We start from the raw sequence: 16171 nt of genomic DNA on the forward strand, positions 1-16171 counted from the left end.
GTCTCCGGGAGTAGACTGAGGACAATGAGCTGCGCCCAGTGAGCCCCCCCACCACCCGAAATCTCAATTGTCGCGACAATTGGCGCCGTGTGAACGGTGTAGGAGTTCGTGCAAAAGGTCTTATTGCCAAAACAAAATCAATTTTTTAAACTATTTTTTAGCTACCCTAACTGAAATAAGTATTTTAATCGCATATTTGGAACCAATACTATTGCATAACATTGATTGAAACTCATTATCCTTTTTCAGAGCAAAGCTACAAATTTTTCCCCCTCCCTGAAAAATTACTTATTTGCGACTTAACCTTGTTTGCATTTTACCTCCTCATATATTATTATAGGACATACTAACAGAATTGGCACGTGTCACGAGCAAAAATCTGTTAAGATAAAGCTAAAGTATTTGGATCAAATGTCAAGCAATGCTATATAATCTGGGAATTTGAAAATCAAATTGTGAAGTATGCACGCACCTCCTCCTTAGCGGGAACAGGAAATTTTTAATAATTCCCTTGTTAGAAATAATTGTGTAAATTGTTTATTAACCCACTTACTACAAAAATACACAACTTACAGTTGAGTCCATGGTTCTTTACCCGTGCGTCATTAATGCATGACGAGATAAAACACATTCTTTTTATCTAGCATCATTGTCTTCCGGCAACTAAAGACAAACCAGCTACCGCCTGTTATTAAGTAAAGACACATGTTATTTTTATGAACGCTCTAGACATGCAGCGATGGCTTACAGAAAAATGCATTTCTTTTGAAGTGACTGATACAAAACCCGAACTTTATGCAAAAATTAAATTGAATAAGCCAACATATTGCTACGCTAAATATGACTCATATTTAACCTGTAAACATTTTATTATTCAAGTATTTTCTCGTAGGTTCTGCGAGCCGCTATAAAACCTTCGTTCCATACCATTCGCGAAGGGTCAGCACAGCTCGCCGGGATTCCAGAATAACGGCTGTTTTATATTTATAGAGGAATTTTGATTGTGTTAGTCTGAATAATAATATCGAGTAGAGTTTTGAAATGTAACGCGCGTATTGTCGGGAATATAAATTGTAATAAATGTTGTAAATAAATTATACAATTATAGTGTGAAATAAATTAGTGTAATATTGTACAAATAAAAACTTTAATAAACTAAGTGTTAGAATATTTTATAATAAATAAAGTTAATAAATTAGACTAATAAACTCAGTTCATTGGTGTCAGAAAAGTGGAATATTTTAAATAAATAGTGAAAATGACTACGATTTATGAGCTCACAGTTACAAATTTAAGAAGACATCTCGAGGACAGAGAATTAGATTCTACCGGAAAAAAGGCTGATTTAGTCCAACAACTAAAGAACGCTTTGGATTAAGAGGGTTTAGGCGCGAAAAAGATAAACATGCTGCTGTCATCTCGTCGATTTCGAAATTAGAGAACAAAGTTTCTGACGATATTTCGAAAGTTTCTTTTGATGTGGCCAAAGTTTCTGGTGACATCGCTTCTTTGGAAGACAAAGTTTCTAACGAGATTTCTTTTCTGGAGAGCAAAGATTCTGCTAACATATCTTTGGAAATCTCCAAAGTCACTTCTGAGATATCTGCCCTCGACGATAGAATATCTTCATTAAAAAAAAACAAGTTTCTGCCGATATGTTGGCCTTTGAAGAAAAGATGAAAGAGACGGAAGGAAGATGGAGGAAACAGGGACAGCGTAGAGAGGAAACAATCCAATTCCAGTAGAGACAAAAGAAGACGAGACGAAATGTAAGTTGGAAACACGGCCGAAATTTGAAGGAAGTGGAGGTTCTGTTCATGTTAAAGTCCCAATTTTCGACGGAAAATCGTCATGAAACAACTACATGAAACAGTGCGAATCAGATGCAAGAGCGAATGGATGGTCTGAAAAAGAAAAGGCTGTAAACCTGACTATCGCTTCAGACAATAACCGTAGAGGAGACAGATGATTTCGAACAACTGAAGAAGAGTATAGACCAATATAATTTTGAGGTAGTAAATAAGTTTACATATTTGGGTTCTCTCATAACAAACGATAATGACACATCTGAAGAAGTAAAACGGAGGGACTGCTAGCAAACAAATGTTATTTTGGACTAAGCAAGCAGCTAAAAAACAGAAATTTAAGCCAGAAAACCAAACTAATAATATATAGAACACTCATCCTACCAGTGCTGACATATGGGTCAGAAACATGGACCATCTCCAAAACAGACACAAATCTTCTGCTCGTCTTCGAAAGGAAGATACTAAGAAGAATAATGGGCGCATTCTGTGAGAATGGTATTTGGAGAAGGCGATATAATTTCGAATTGTACGAGAAGTATAAAAAAATAGTAAATGGTAGAGATGTAATATCCTTCATAAAAATAGGTAGGCTTAGATGGGCTGGACATGTGTCAAGAGCAAATGAAAATTACCCACCCAGACGAACTCTATTATCGGTCCCAGTGGGAAATAGGAGTAGAGGCAGACCACGACTGAGATGGAGGGACGGTGTGGACGAGGACGCAAGGAAAATCGGCGCGGCAAATTGGCAACGGTTGGCGATGGACAGAAACGACTGGCGAAATAGACTGGGGAAGGTCAAGGCTCAACTAGAGCTGTAGCACCACTGATGATGATGATGATGAAGAGTACAACATGAACTCTTCTTCAGACAATCTACAGAAGACAATCTGTAGTAGACAAAATAATGGCGAAACAAAGACACATTGTATTACGTTTTCATCCATACCACCCTGAACTAAACCCGATTGAGAAAATTTGAGTAGTCAAAAATCTAGTAGCATCAAAAAATGCGTAGTTTAAAATATCAGACGTTAGACAGCCGAAGAAAAATTTAACAATCTCGGAGCAGATGTGTGGAAGAACACTTGCGATCACGTTATTGGAGAAGAACAGGAGTACCTTAGAAAAAAACATTTAATAGATGATATGGCTGAACTGATCATACATGTTGGCTAAGACGATTCCGACAAGTCGTGGTCAGACACCGACGATGATTGAGGTGACCTAGGATGTGAACTGTTATAGTGACAAAACCAGTGTCATTTTCTTTGTTTTTGTAAAAACTGTTTTTATTGCAATAGTCATATGTTTTTAATACTAATTTTGCATTATATGGTACTATGTATTATTATCCAGTATGTCTGGTTATATGAAATCTTGAAAATAATATTAGTTATACAGTATGTCTCAACTCAAAATAACAAATTGAAAATATATACTTATAAACAATAATTTTACAATAAATAACCATAGGGATTTTGTCAGGTTTAATACCGAAAGTTTAAGTCAGAATAACAAATTGAAGCCAGTTTTAAAAATCATTGAAAATGTAAACGAGGTATACTTAAAATGTATTTTTGTTATTCACCGATGCAATTTTTTATTTATCACATGGGTCTCAGTCCATTACTGCAACAATTTCGACGGTCGTAATTTCCTCGTCTATACGTATTAGTTTGGTTAGGGGCGGGAATTTTAAAAACCTTTCCAAACATTTCTAATTTGTGTGTATTTGTCCCATAAGAAGTTGGAAATATTGTTTTTTTTTAATTGTTTGAAGAATAAATAGGGACTTTTGGTTATGAACATCCATTCTGTGCCATTGGTATTTGTTGTTCCATTATGAAAATATGAGTCAGAACTTAAGTAATCCATTCCCCTTCCAGTACCTTTACGTGAATTTTAACGCCGCGCCGCCTTCGCGCAGTTTAATGGTCAACAGTGAATACAAGAACTCTAATAATAGTAGACAATAAAGAAAAATGTAAGAACTAATAGATAGATGGGTAGAAAAAACAGAAAATCAGAGGATCATGATAATAGCGATATTGATGTGAAAACGAAATTGTAAAATGTTGAAAAAAAAAAAGATGATAAATTAACATTGTACTTACCTCAGACTTCGTAACATGTTCTTTAAATTCATCCATAATCGTATTGGAAACAGTCATATCTTTAAACATTCCTTCTAACTTAGAAGTAAATTGGCAACCACACTCCGTCTACAAATATTTCAAGAATTATGAGTAATCGATAAGGACAAAATACGAAAATACCACATACCTTTAACTTAGAGATCATATTCTTTTCGTAATCATCGCTGACAGATTTATTCAACAATAACCGTTTGGCAAGATGCTGCTTGTAATACCTTTCGAAAACGTCTTTCTCTTGGAGGAACCTAAATAAAACCATTGACTTATCCAATACTTGTTCTATCTCTTGTTCGGTCATCTGAAAATAGATACATATTAAAAAAAATAATATAAAATATTTTTCCTTCCAATCCAAAATGAAGAATCTACTTTTTTTAATGTAATTATCAAAAATACTAATAGTTTATTGTTTTAGACAACACCGTTGATAAAATATTCGATAATATAGGGTGTCACAATGTAGCATTTTTAAATTCTTTGGTATGTATTGAAATCACCCCGTATATGTTAAAACACCGAAATATTCTTTCAATCCTTTTTGCGTCGACGAGTTGATAATACACATTTTTAAAGTTTGTTTATATATCACAGACGCATATTCTTTGGTATTTTCTTTGATCGTTTTCCGCTTAATATTGCGTTTCAAATAAACATCCATTTAGATCGCTGTCATTGGCATATTAATTGTTCTCAGTTTTAAGATTTAGTATTGACATATGACAGTTAGCACTATTTTTGACATTTGGTAAATAACTAATCATAATAGAGATTTTGTTATTGTTTTTTAAAAGAGGTTAACCTCTATGCATAGTTTCACTTAAAAAGATATTTTCATTTGTAATAATTTATTTCTGCTACAAATTGTCGCCCATTAACGTAAGTTTTGTAGTATCTCCAACTTCTAGAAATTGTAAACTGATATTTATTTTTTCACTACCCCATTTGTCCCCTTGTCATTCACTTATACACGACTCAGTTCTCCAAATAAATCCTGAGTGGCCGTTCGCAACGTTTCGGTTTGTTTTGCTTGTCCTATCTCCACCCCAATAATTTCTGTCTCCAACTTTCAACCCCCTATAGTAATACCCTATGTGGTAGGCAAAATAATCGTTACAACAAAAAATAAGAAACGGAAGAAAAACAAGAAAGAAGAAAAAAATTATAGAAACGAAGAAACGGCAAGAAAAGAGGAATGAAAGGGAAAAGATAGGCAAGAACAAAATAAATGATCGTATAGATTTATTGTAATAATCAACTTACTTACGATTTCTACGCTTTTCTTGAGCTTATCGTCACTAATCAGCGACAAATATTCCGACGATGTGGGGCTCAAATTGAGGAAACGTTCAAGGTTAGAAGATTTCATCTGTTTAAATATTTTATCATTAATAAGGGTATTCGGGAGAAAAAGATCAAAACCTTGTTTGAGATCGAGGAAGGATTTTACGAAAGAGATGGCATTAGGAGCCGACTGTTCTTCTTAGAGGATGGAGTTTACCTTCATATTCAAGATAGAGAAGAAAAAAGCAAAAAGAAAAGATTAAAATCGAGATAAGAAAGAAAAAGAGAAAAACTATGTGATTTAATAAATTTTATAAATATACTTACGCCTTTTACACCTTTCTTGAGCTTATCATCAATAAACAGCGACAAATACTCCGGAGATTTGGGGTTCAAATTGAGGAAATGTTCAAAATCCGACGCTATCATCTGTTTAAATATTTTATCATTGTTAAAGGAATTCTGGAGGAAATGGTCGAAGCCGTCTTTGAGATCGAGCAATGACTGCACGAAGGAGATCGCATTGGTGGCCGGCTGGTGTTCTTCTTCTTGGACGAGGGCTTTACCTTGTTCTCTAAGGTACAAACTGACGCAATCTGCCATTGTTTTCAAACCATCTGTTACGCGACCGAACAGTTTGTACATACAGCATAAATCTTCGGTCTTTTGGTGCTTCAGCATGTGTACCACACCGGAGTTTTCCATCTGAAATTATAAAATATATAAATTTTAAGGGTTTTCTACAATTACTTTCCAGAGATGGGTGACACCGGGAAAGAAAATACCCGGCGCCCACCAAAACTAGAAAACCGTAACTTTGATCCAGAGCTGTCCGCTACTAACAGCGTCAGGCTAAAAGCGAGCGACTAAGCATAAACACACCAACACACTGAACAAGCGAGGTGATGTGCAATCACCCTCACGGATTCTGGAGGACCCACAAAACCTTTCAATTGGAACATACAAATAGATACCTCCTAAATTAGAAAAAAGGGGACTAGAAAAAGCTCGGGAAATACACTATTCTACAAAGAACGCAATTCCAATCAAAGGGATGTAGTATTTTGAATACAGTAAGGCCTCTTTTTATCGGATTATTTTTATGCGATTTTAAAGTTGTGCGGTTTGTATTTCATCCAAAATTTTTTATTAATTACTATTATAATTAAATATTAACTATTCACATCCAGATGTCAGTAAAGTGAGCCTTTGTAATTCGGGGATTCCCGTGTTACATGATGTCCCTATTATATCATGCGAGTTTCACATTGAAGGTATAGCCTGCTATTGTTTTAAAATAATTTTTCTCTTAGCGGTGCTTCGTTTTATAATAATTTGTTTAAAATTTTGTTGATTCCAAGTTGTAGTATAATAAGCAGCACGGTTTTCGGATTGCAAGATTTCAAGTGTGTGTCGTAAAGTTCTATTTTTCATTAGAAGAGATTTTTGCCATCTTAATATCGTAAGTCTAATTTTTTTATTTCTTTTTTTAAGATTTAAATTGGCTCAATGGAGATAAAAAACATCAAAGACAATCAATTTCGTTGGAAACAAAAAATTGCAATTTTAGATCGCTTAGGAAAAGAAGAAGGATCTACGGCAATTGGAAAACATTTTAATTTAGGCGAATAAACTGTAAGAGCAATTAAGAAGAATGAAGTTGCTATAATAAAATGTATAATTTCTGGTACAAAATTAAGTGCCAAATTCTCATTGGAATGGGAAGCGCGGAAGTGTGGGAGTGCGTGGGAATTACCTCATTGGAAAATCACAGAAGCAATCTTGACTGTACCGTCTCTGACTGTGACGTGTGGTCTATCTGTATCTGTAGAGTAGGGAGGGCGAGTTAAGTTTCACAGCACTTAGGCCACAATTGACCCATTATGCATCCTTCCAGGGAGCTATCACCCTTAGCTCATTGTCCATGCTGCCATTTCTAGGAAGGTGGACAAGTCACCAGGAGACATCTCTCTTTTCTCGTCTCGTCAAGAGACGTGTGGTCTAAATCAACTTTCAGTGTTACGCACCGTCGCGCAGTCCTCATATCCTGCAGAGGACGTTGACTATGGAGGACTATGAAGAGAAAATCAAAGGGATTAATGAAGTAAGAAGTCAACAGAGATTAATAACTGGAGATTTCAATGCCATTATTGGAGAGAAAAAGGACGAAACAGAACGGCAATTCACTAGACTCTAGACTAGTACATAGAACCAGCAGAGGAGAAATATTAATGAACTTTCTGACACAAAAAATAGTGAAATGAGTAATCAATGTACACTAAATGCAATCAGCGATAAATATAGGAATAATAATGAAATCAATAAAATCTTTAATAGAAAATCAAAATAGAATCAGTGATACATATTCGAATAATATGAAATCAGTCAAATTTCGTAGACAAGATAAAGTTAATACTTGGTAAACGAACGAAAATGTTCTCAAACGATTAGAATGTTGAAAAACGCAACAGCAACAAACAATTGCAAAGTAAATCTACTCGTGTATCAGCAATAATATAATGTATATAACTTTGTCCTTTACCACGTGGGGCGGCATTTGACCGCAAGGAACTGAGAACACCCTACATGCGTGAGTTTCAGGAACAAAATAATGTATATAACTGTGTACTATATCACGTGTGACGGTAGCGAAGAGCACAAAATGCCTTCTTCAGCAGACAGAAATAAGATAATGGTACATAGCGGGTAGTTTTCGGACGTAGCCTTATTCTGGCCTTTTAATGTGGATGGGTATGCCTATAGCACCAATGTATTTTAATTCTTGCAGTCGATGTTTCCTTATCCTCTGATCCATACCTCCTTCATTTAGATAGGGTTGCCGGTACGACGAAGAAATAAGAAGAAATAATTCCCATTTAATTTATTTAATAGTTTATAAAAAGTTGCGAAGCTGCAACAGTCCATACTATCTAACTTTGAGAAAATCAGTGCAATAAATAATTATATCAATGACTTGGATTGATCACCCTGTAATGAAGGCAAAACCTATTTGAAATATCTTTGTAATAAGTATCTTAAACTAGCAGGAGATTAAATCAAACAATAAAATGTTTTTCCAAAAAAAAGCTAACAATATCTTTGTTAAGCTATTGAGGTATCCATGAAAATGAAGACCTAATAAAGAATAAATTGTCATTCTTACACACAATAAACATTGTAACCTTACCTCTACGATAGTCTTCATGTGTTTTTTAATCAGTTCTTCTTCTACTACTTCAACAATTCGAGATTCTGTTGATTTATCTAAATAGTGCTTCGCACGATCAGATTCCTCATTGATTCGCGCTTCTACTTTGTTTATATACACTGATGCGCTATTTTCAGCCAAAAACCTTTGACTCTCCACCTAAAAAAAATGTAAATTTAGTAAAACATCAATTAGAATCGTCGCCATGGTGAAAACAAAAATAGTGATCCTTTAATCAAATATTTCGATTTAAATATAAAAAAAAAATAAAATATTTTATGTATATGTTACGAGCAATGTCCGAAATTGGACAATCCTAACATTGTACGGAAAATCTTGTCCACTTCTAGCATTGTACCCCTTTACTGTACAATCTCCGAAATAGACATAATCGTCGGACTTTGTATAAAAGAATTGCTGTACAATGTTCGAATTTCAATAAGTAACCATTCGTCAAAGTTTGGGAGAATATGACAGATATTGATACACAAACATCTTCCCTATATTTTGGTATAGTGATGTACTACCTATCTCTTGAAGATTTAAAATGCTTCACTCACATTATTACTCTATTGCAGAACAAATTCTTATTATTCATATTTTAGTTTGACACAGCCTTTTATCACATTGACGTTTCGAAAAAGAAGAACTCTTTACATAAATAGAAAATATCAAATAATTAACAAGTGTGAAATGTTCGATTTTTGATTTAGTGTGTCGCTTGTCAATAATAATCGATTCGAATCGATGAACGTTTCGATAATCATTGTTAATTTTGATCATTTCGGACATTGTACAGTTTGGGGGTACAATGCTAGAAGTGGACAATAATTTTCGTACAATGCTAGGATTGTTCAATTTCGGGCATTGCTCGTAACATATATAATGATGAAAACATAATACTAGCATAATAAACTACCCTAATAGGTACGACGATAGATTGATATTAAACTAGACTTTGATAGATGGCGCTACTTGATACCGAATTGGTTTCGGTGTTGACATTTGCCATTCATGACATGACGTCTGTCAAAATTTTAAGTTTTAAAAACAATTAATTTGGTTTTTACAGCCGTCAAAAGCAAGCAAATTTTGTGTTTTCGGAGAAATGGAAAAAGTCGAGTATCGTTCGGTGATTAAGTTCCTCCACAAAAAGGGTAAAACGAATGTTCAAATCAAAGCCGACCTGGACAAAGTTTACGGTGAGGTTGTACCTTCGTTTAGCAACAGTAAAATTTTGGAAAGCTGAATTTGTTCGTGGTCGTACGAGTGTGTTTGATGATGAGCGTCCCGGGAGGCCAAATGAAGTCACCACGCCGGAAATGATCAACAAAGTCCATGACATGATTATGGCAGATCGTCGAATTAAGCTCCGCGAGTTAATAGAGGTCCTAAACATTTCCTACGAACGCGTACACAACATCATTCACCATCATTTGGACATGAAAAAGCTATCCGCGCGATGGGTGCCGCGTTTGCTGACAATCGATCAAATGCAAAAACGTGTGACCACTTCGGAGACGCTTTTGGCGATACGGCGCGATCCGACGGATTTTTTTCGCCGATTTATCACCGTTGATGAAACCTGGGTGCATTATTACACACCGGAAACCAAAGAACAGTCGAAACAGTGGCGCAAACGCGGCGAAGGGCCGAAAAAAGCAAAGGCAAAGAGTGCAGATTCGGCCGGCAAAGTGATGGCGACTGTTTTCTGGGATGCGAAGGGCATCATCCACATCGACTACTTGGAAAAAGGACAAACAATCAATGGTGAGTACTACTCAGCATTATTGGATCGATTCGATGCCGAATTGCGTCGAAAACGCCCCGGTTTGGAACGCACAAAAAGTGCTCTTTCACCAAGACAATGCACCGGCTCACCGATCGGCCGTCGCCACGGCAAAATTACACGAATTAAGCTAGGAATTAGTTGAACACCCACCGTATTCCCCAGATCTTGCCGCCAGCGATTTTTTCCTGTTTCCAAACCTAAAAAAAATGGCTCGGAGGACGCCGTTTCGCAACAAATGATAAAGTCGTCGCTGAAACTTCGGATTATTTTGAAGAGCTCGAGCAAAAGTACTATTCGGATGGGATAAAAAAATTGGAACATCGTCTTACTAAGTGTATCGGGCTAAAAGGGGACTATGTTGAGAAATAAATCGATTTAATTCCAAAAAACTTGTTTTTTCTATCAAAGGCTAGTTTTATATCAATCCACCCTCGTATATACTACAAATCAAATGTATACCTTATAAAATTCTGCAGACTGTTGCAAAAAAGGCCGTTCAAAGTCTTCTTCATAGACAACTCGGGAGTTGATTCCAAGTACCATTAACATTTGACACGCATTTTTAATTGAAATTCTATCGACTTTTTCTCCTCTACGTTCTCGCATTACCATATCTAATAAAGTCTCTCGAAGATGATCTCTTATACAGCCATAACGTACCACCTAAAATTATAAAAAATATATACAGTACGTTAAGGTTTGGATTAAATATTGCACACTACATAAAGCTCTAAAATCGGCAACATTGCCTCTTACGAGGTAATTGTAATTCTCCGATCCGGTCCGACACCTAGATAGAAAACGAGAAAATCATTTAGTAACACATAACAATGCATGGGATACACACCTCCGTCCGTCGATTTTTGTTTTCATTACGTATATCCGGTTCATTTCATATAACATAAACTCGATAAAAATACACTGACCTTTATAAGGTGGTGCAGTTGTATCGGCTTTTAATAATGTGAACAATTTTTTGTAGTTGAATAAACCTTAAACGAACATTTTTTTAAAAATATAAAACAAAAAACATACTCTTATTGAAAATAAAAAATAATTTCTAATAAAATAAAATAATTCTTTATGCCCTACAGAAATGATTCAAATATTTGACGTTCTACGGCTAAACAGTATCCCAATCTGTCATAAAACTTCAGCGGGCAGATGAAAGAGTTTCTGCTGTAACCGAATTGGAGACCTATTATTCGGTTTTTTAAGTCATCCAAATTTGGAGATCTAGCCTCAGGATGATCGTAGATGATGCTTTTTAAATGTCCCCAAAAAAAAAAAGAGGTACATGGGTGTAAGATCTGGAGATCGCGAAGGCCACTTAATATTGCCTGTTCCACTGATTCAGGAAAGTATTGTTTAAGTACTCACTAATTATTCGAGCATTGTGAACTGAACAGCTGTCTTGATGAAACCAAACATTCTCCAGATTTACATCAGGAAGATTGAGAATAGCGGAAAGAACATGATTCTGTAACAAATTGAGGTATGCTCTACTATTCAAGTTGCCCTCAATAAAAAATGATTATGTGGTCTAAAACGCCAGCCCAGACATTAACTTTTTGAGGATGTTGAGTTTGATAAACAACACTTCTGTGCTGGTTTTCCCGCGCCCAATACCTCGTAACTACTCTCCCTACTAACGAAACAGAAGATTCATCTGTGAATAAAATGTTTTTAATAAAATTCGGTTCATCATTAGCCTTCGTTATTAGAGTATCACAAATCTTCATTCTTCGAAAGTAGTCGTCTGGATAAAGCAGCTGCGTTTTCGAATATTTAAAATGCTTGTAACCGTGCTTTTCCATACTTTATACTTGAACGTGTTGAATCTACCCCGATTCTTGCATAAATTTGTGTATCCCGGTATTCTCTTTCCTCAAATTTTCTGGTGACACTTTTTGAGCTTGACATTTTCTGCAATTTTTGATGCAATTCTTCAATTTGAGTTCTGCAACAACTCAAATTTTTTAACACTATTATGAATTAACTGTACGCAAAGAATTAGTCTCTCCTCAAAAACACAGAAAATACTAGAATTACACAGAAACTACACACTGTTGTCCGGAATTACCACCATAAAACCATTTTATTATTTAACCACTTTTCTGTGGGCACATGTTGACAACATGGGCTAAACAGATATGTTGACAACAATAAATTAAAAATCTATGTTGCTATTGCTTTAAACAACCACGGTATAATCACAAATTATTGGCGACGGGTCAACGGAGGTTGGTGGAAAGTCGACGGCGCGCAGTATTGCCATTTATAGGGTGTATATCTAATTTAAAACTTAATGTACTGTGTATACAGTTAAAGAAAGCATATTATGATTTTGTTAAATGTTAAAAATACCACATATAAACTGTAGAAGATTGTAAAATATTAAGGTTCAATGATATAATGATTGGAATTTTTCTATTTATTAAATTTATAGTTATAATAAAAATGTATATTTTACCTGATCTCTAAAAATGATAAGTCCCAAATTATATACATTATCAACATCGTTTTGTTGGACATAGACCCTGTCCATATACATGAGTATGTCTCTAATCATAACCATGGAGGTTTGATGATCATTCCAAGCTTGATTCAAAGTCATAAGGAAATTATTATGTAAAGATCGTAAAACATCTTCCCTAACCTAAAAATAGAAAAATAAATTGGAACATATCTAACAAACATAATTTTTTTCATTACATATTTATGTCTTATACATGTATTTCATATTATCTCATATTTTTAATCCCAAAATTCCTTTTTTCATACGGTTCATACGGTACTCTTAGCTTTTCCACAAGACCGTAAAGTTATTAGGATATATTGATAACTTGTTAGCTTAGAACTGTTCCGCGAATAAAGAAAATATTTTTACACAAAGCAGCGAATACTAATAATAACTTATTAGAAAGTCAATGTAAAGGTTGATGTCAAAAAGTTGAACCAGAGTTGTGCAATAAAATTTGAAAAAAAGAATGTCTTGTTGATTTGTCTGGGGGGGGGGAACGCGATGTATCGAGCATTGTCTTCTTTTTGTGGTGTTATCTTCTTCACAGATGGTTGGCTACAATTTCGGCAAATTAGTCCCGGTTTTGAATGATCCTTAAAAAAGGGATTATAAATTTAAACCTCGTAAGTTTTTCCAAACTAACATGAAACAGGTGGAAATATCTCATAGAAAAAGATAAGTAGGAAAGTCTTACCTTCACTTCTAAATGTTGGGTGACGACTTCCTTTAATCCTGTATAAAGGCGTTCACCATGTTTGTGTAATACCATGGTGTATGCATTTCGATATAATTCTTCAAAACTTAAACCTGAGTTATTTTTCTTTTGAATTTCTTGTATAGCGTTCTTTAATAAAGCCCATATACTTTCTACATACTTTTCATCCATAGTCATCTGAAAAGTAAAAGTTACTTTAGTAAAAAATACTATTTTTTTATTTTATTAATATACAGGTTTAACATACAGTATAAAAATCAATCTCTGTAATTGCTTACAATACAAACTAAGTGAAACTAAAATCTTAATTATAAATAAAACAAAATATTAATTATATATGAAACAAGATGAATTAAAATAAACAAAAAAGTATCTATAACTTGTCCAGCTCTTTTTATCCGATTTTTAAATGAAGCCAAGGAGACACCAAATATTTCTAAATTGTTCCTATTTACAATTTTCAGTGTTCGCTCAATGGGTGAGTGTATACCATAATTTGTAGGGTGAAAAGGTATATAAAACAGATCAACATATCTGAGACTTTTGGAGGGAACATATAAACTAATAGATTGGAGAAGTTCAGGACAACAAATGAAACCATTTATTAATTTAAACACAAATACTTACTAAATTAGAATTATCTCGTCAGGTTTTTAATAAATTCATGTTGAGTGTTTTTAAAATATCTGTATAATCATGATTAATAATGCGTATGTTTAATTTATATGCACAATAACTTAAAAAAATATCATGACAAAATCATAATTGGGTGATAGAATTAACGTAAATAACTACCGACCATTGAAGGACAACATTGTTTTCCTTTCTGGTAAATCTACATTGACAAATTACACTATTTACACATTACATTTCTAAGACTTTGGAGAGGAAACTCCAAGTAGATGCTGTTTACACAGATTATTCCAAAGCGCTTGACACTGTGAATCAACATGTTGGATAATATGGAAAAAAATAATTTTACTATAGATGTATTGCAAGCAATGAGAACGGCTGATAAGGCTTGGAGAAATATAACTATGACTACACTATCAAACTGTTATGTACACTGTTGTTTTCCATCATAGGCGTTGTCAATAGAATAAGCTGCAACCGAAACTGAAGATGTTTCTATTTCACCCCCTGCAAAATGGAATAAAGTGATGTCTGAATCAAGAATATCCTTTGATGACTTTGTTATGTGTGATGATGGAGTTACAACTGCTGAGACATTATCTGATGACGAAAATATCAATTCAGGAGCTCACAAAACAGATACTAATGATTTAGATGACATAGAAGACATGAATATATGACATGCGCTCCATCAAAGGGGCAAGAATAGCATTGAATACTTTACGGAATTTTTGCTCTTTTTAACTTAGACAATGCAATAGATAGGGAACAACAAAATTCTGTACAGCAAAAAAAATTACAGACTTTTTAATGCCATATTTTATATTTTAAGGATGTTTTGAAGTAATATGTTGATTGATAATAAATATAAATATTTGTCACCTCTATAACTTGAATTTTTATTTATTTTATCTCTTAAACTTAAAATTTTTCAAATTCTTTATGTCGAATCAAAATTTGCCTTTAGTTAAAATCTTCCATAAGTTGAAAACTCTATAACTCGAATTTTTTGGCATCTCCCTTGAAGTTCAACTTATAAAGGTTCTCCTGTACTATGTTTTTTATTTATTGCTTGTACATTTTTTGGCTTGATGTATCACTTTGTAATATTTTATATATAATTAGGTAGTACCCATTACTAAATAAATAAAAAAATAATTTGTTTCTTTAGTACAAATTCTGCTTCATGTCTTCAATGACAAAACTATGTTATAATTGATTCAACTAATACAATTCTGGTTTAGTTATTTCATTCTACCTGACACAGAGACCACCACACTTAGATCTGTGACATTATTGACCCCCCCTCAATCAAAATCTCCTCTAAATTGTAATTAAAAATTATAGGTTCAAGAGATCAATAAACCTAGATCACCTGACATTTTTCATGATTAACAATTAATTTTTTATTAAGTAATACACCAGTTGACAAAACTGTCCAATGATTTCTGTAATCCAATACCATCAGAATAGTCTTGAATAATATGAAATAATTTTATGTCATCTGCATATGCTAAGACTTCACAGTCAGTCAAGGATCTGATAGCATCATCAACAAAAACTGCAAAGAGTAGAGGTCTTAAATGCCACCTTGGTGCATTCCAGAGCTTGGATATTCAGTTAAAGTAAAGAGTTTCAGTTTGACACACAAAGAGAGTTCTTGCATATAAATTTTCAACCAGTAAAGAAGTTTGTCAGATACATAAAAAAAATCCAGTTTATGCAATAAGGGGGAATGACCTACTCTGTAGAATGCTTTAGACAAGTCAGTATAAATGGAATCCACTTGAGAACTGTTTTCCAATGCATTTATAATGTAATCAGTGTAAACTAGTAGGTTGGTAGAAGTTGAACAACCAGGCACGAAATCACGCTGACCAGTATGAAGCTAATTCTTCAGATTTACTACCAAAAAATCAGTCATTAAAGTCTCGCAAATTTTAGGAATAGCAGATTGTAATGGAAACATAATTAGAAATCAATGCTTTATCACCAGATTTGTGAATGGGCGAAAATTTTAGGAATAGCAGAAGCAATTGAAATAAAACAAT

At 34.1% G+C, this 16171-nt stretch overlaps 2 protein-coding genes across 4 annotated transcripts in view; one reads left to right on the forward strand and one right to left on the reverse strand.

Annotated features, from left to right (window-relative positions):
* Nucleotides 1-16171, forward strand: part of LOC140432772 (SPRY domain-containing protein 7) — a 129726-nt gene that overhangs the window by 76756 nt on the left and 36799 nt on the right. The window lies entirely within an intron of this gene.
* Nucleotides 1-16171, reverse strand: part of Cul3 (cullin 3) — a 39147-nt gene that overhangs the window by 16486 nt on the left and 6490 nt on the right. For 2 of the 3 annotated variants that reach the window (XM_072520863.1, XM_072520864.1), the window contains exons 2-9: nucleotides 13467-13664; nucleotides 12722-12907; nucleotides 10708-10911; nucleotides 8436-8615; nucleotides 5576-5953; nucleotides 5232-5333; nucleotides 4095-4265; nucleotides 3926-4033 (exon numbers count right to left, since the gene is read on the reverse strand). In XM_072520863.1, coding sequence (XP_072376964.1) covers nucleotides 3926-4033; nucleotides 4095-4265; nucleotides 5232-5333; nucleotides 5576-5953; nucleotides 8436-8615; nucleotides 10708-10911; nucleotides 12722-12907; nucleotides 13467-13664 — 1527 coding nt within the window. The remainder of the gene's footprint in view (nucleotides 1-3925; nucleotides 4034-4094; nucleotides 4266-5231; nucleotides 5334-5575; nucleotides 5954-8435; nucleotides 8616-10707; nucleotides 10912-12721; nucleotides 12908-13466; nucleotides 13665-16171) is intronic. The other variant, XM_072520865.1, reaches the window with a different exon arrangement.

The sequence above is a fragment of the Diabrotica undecimpunctata genome, chromosome 1, assembly GCF_040954645.1.
Source record: "Diabrotica undecimpunctata isolate CICGRU chromosome 1, icDiaUnde3, whole genome shotgun sequence".
NCBI lineage: Eukaryota > Metazoa > Arthropoda > Insecta > Coleoptera > Chrysomelidae > Diabrotica > Diabrotica undecimpunctata.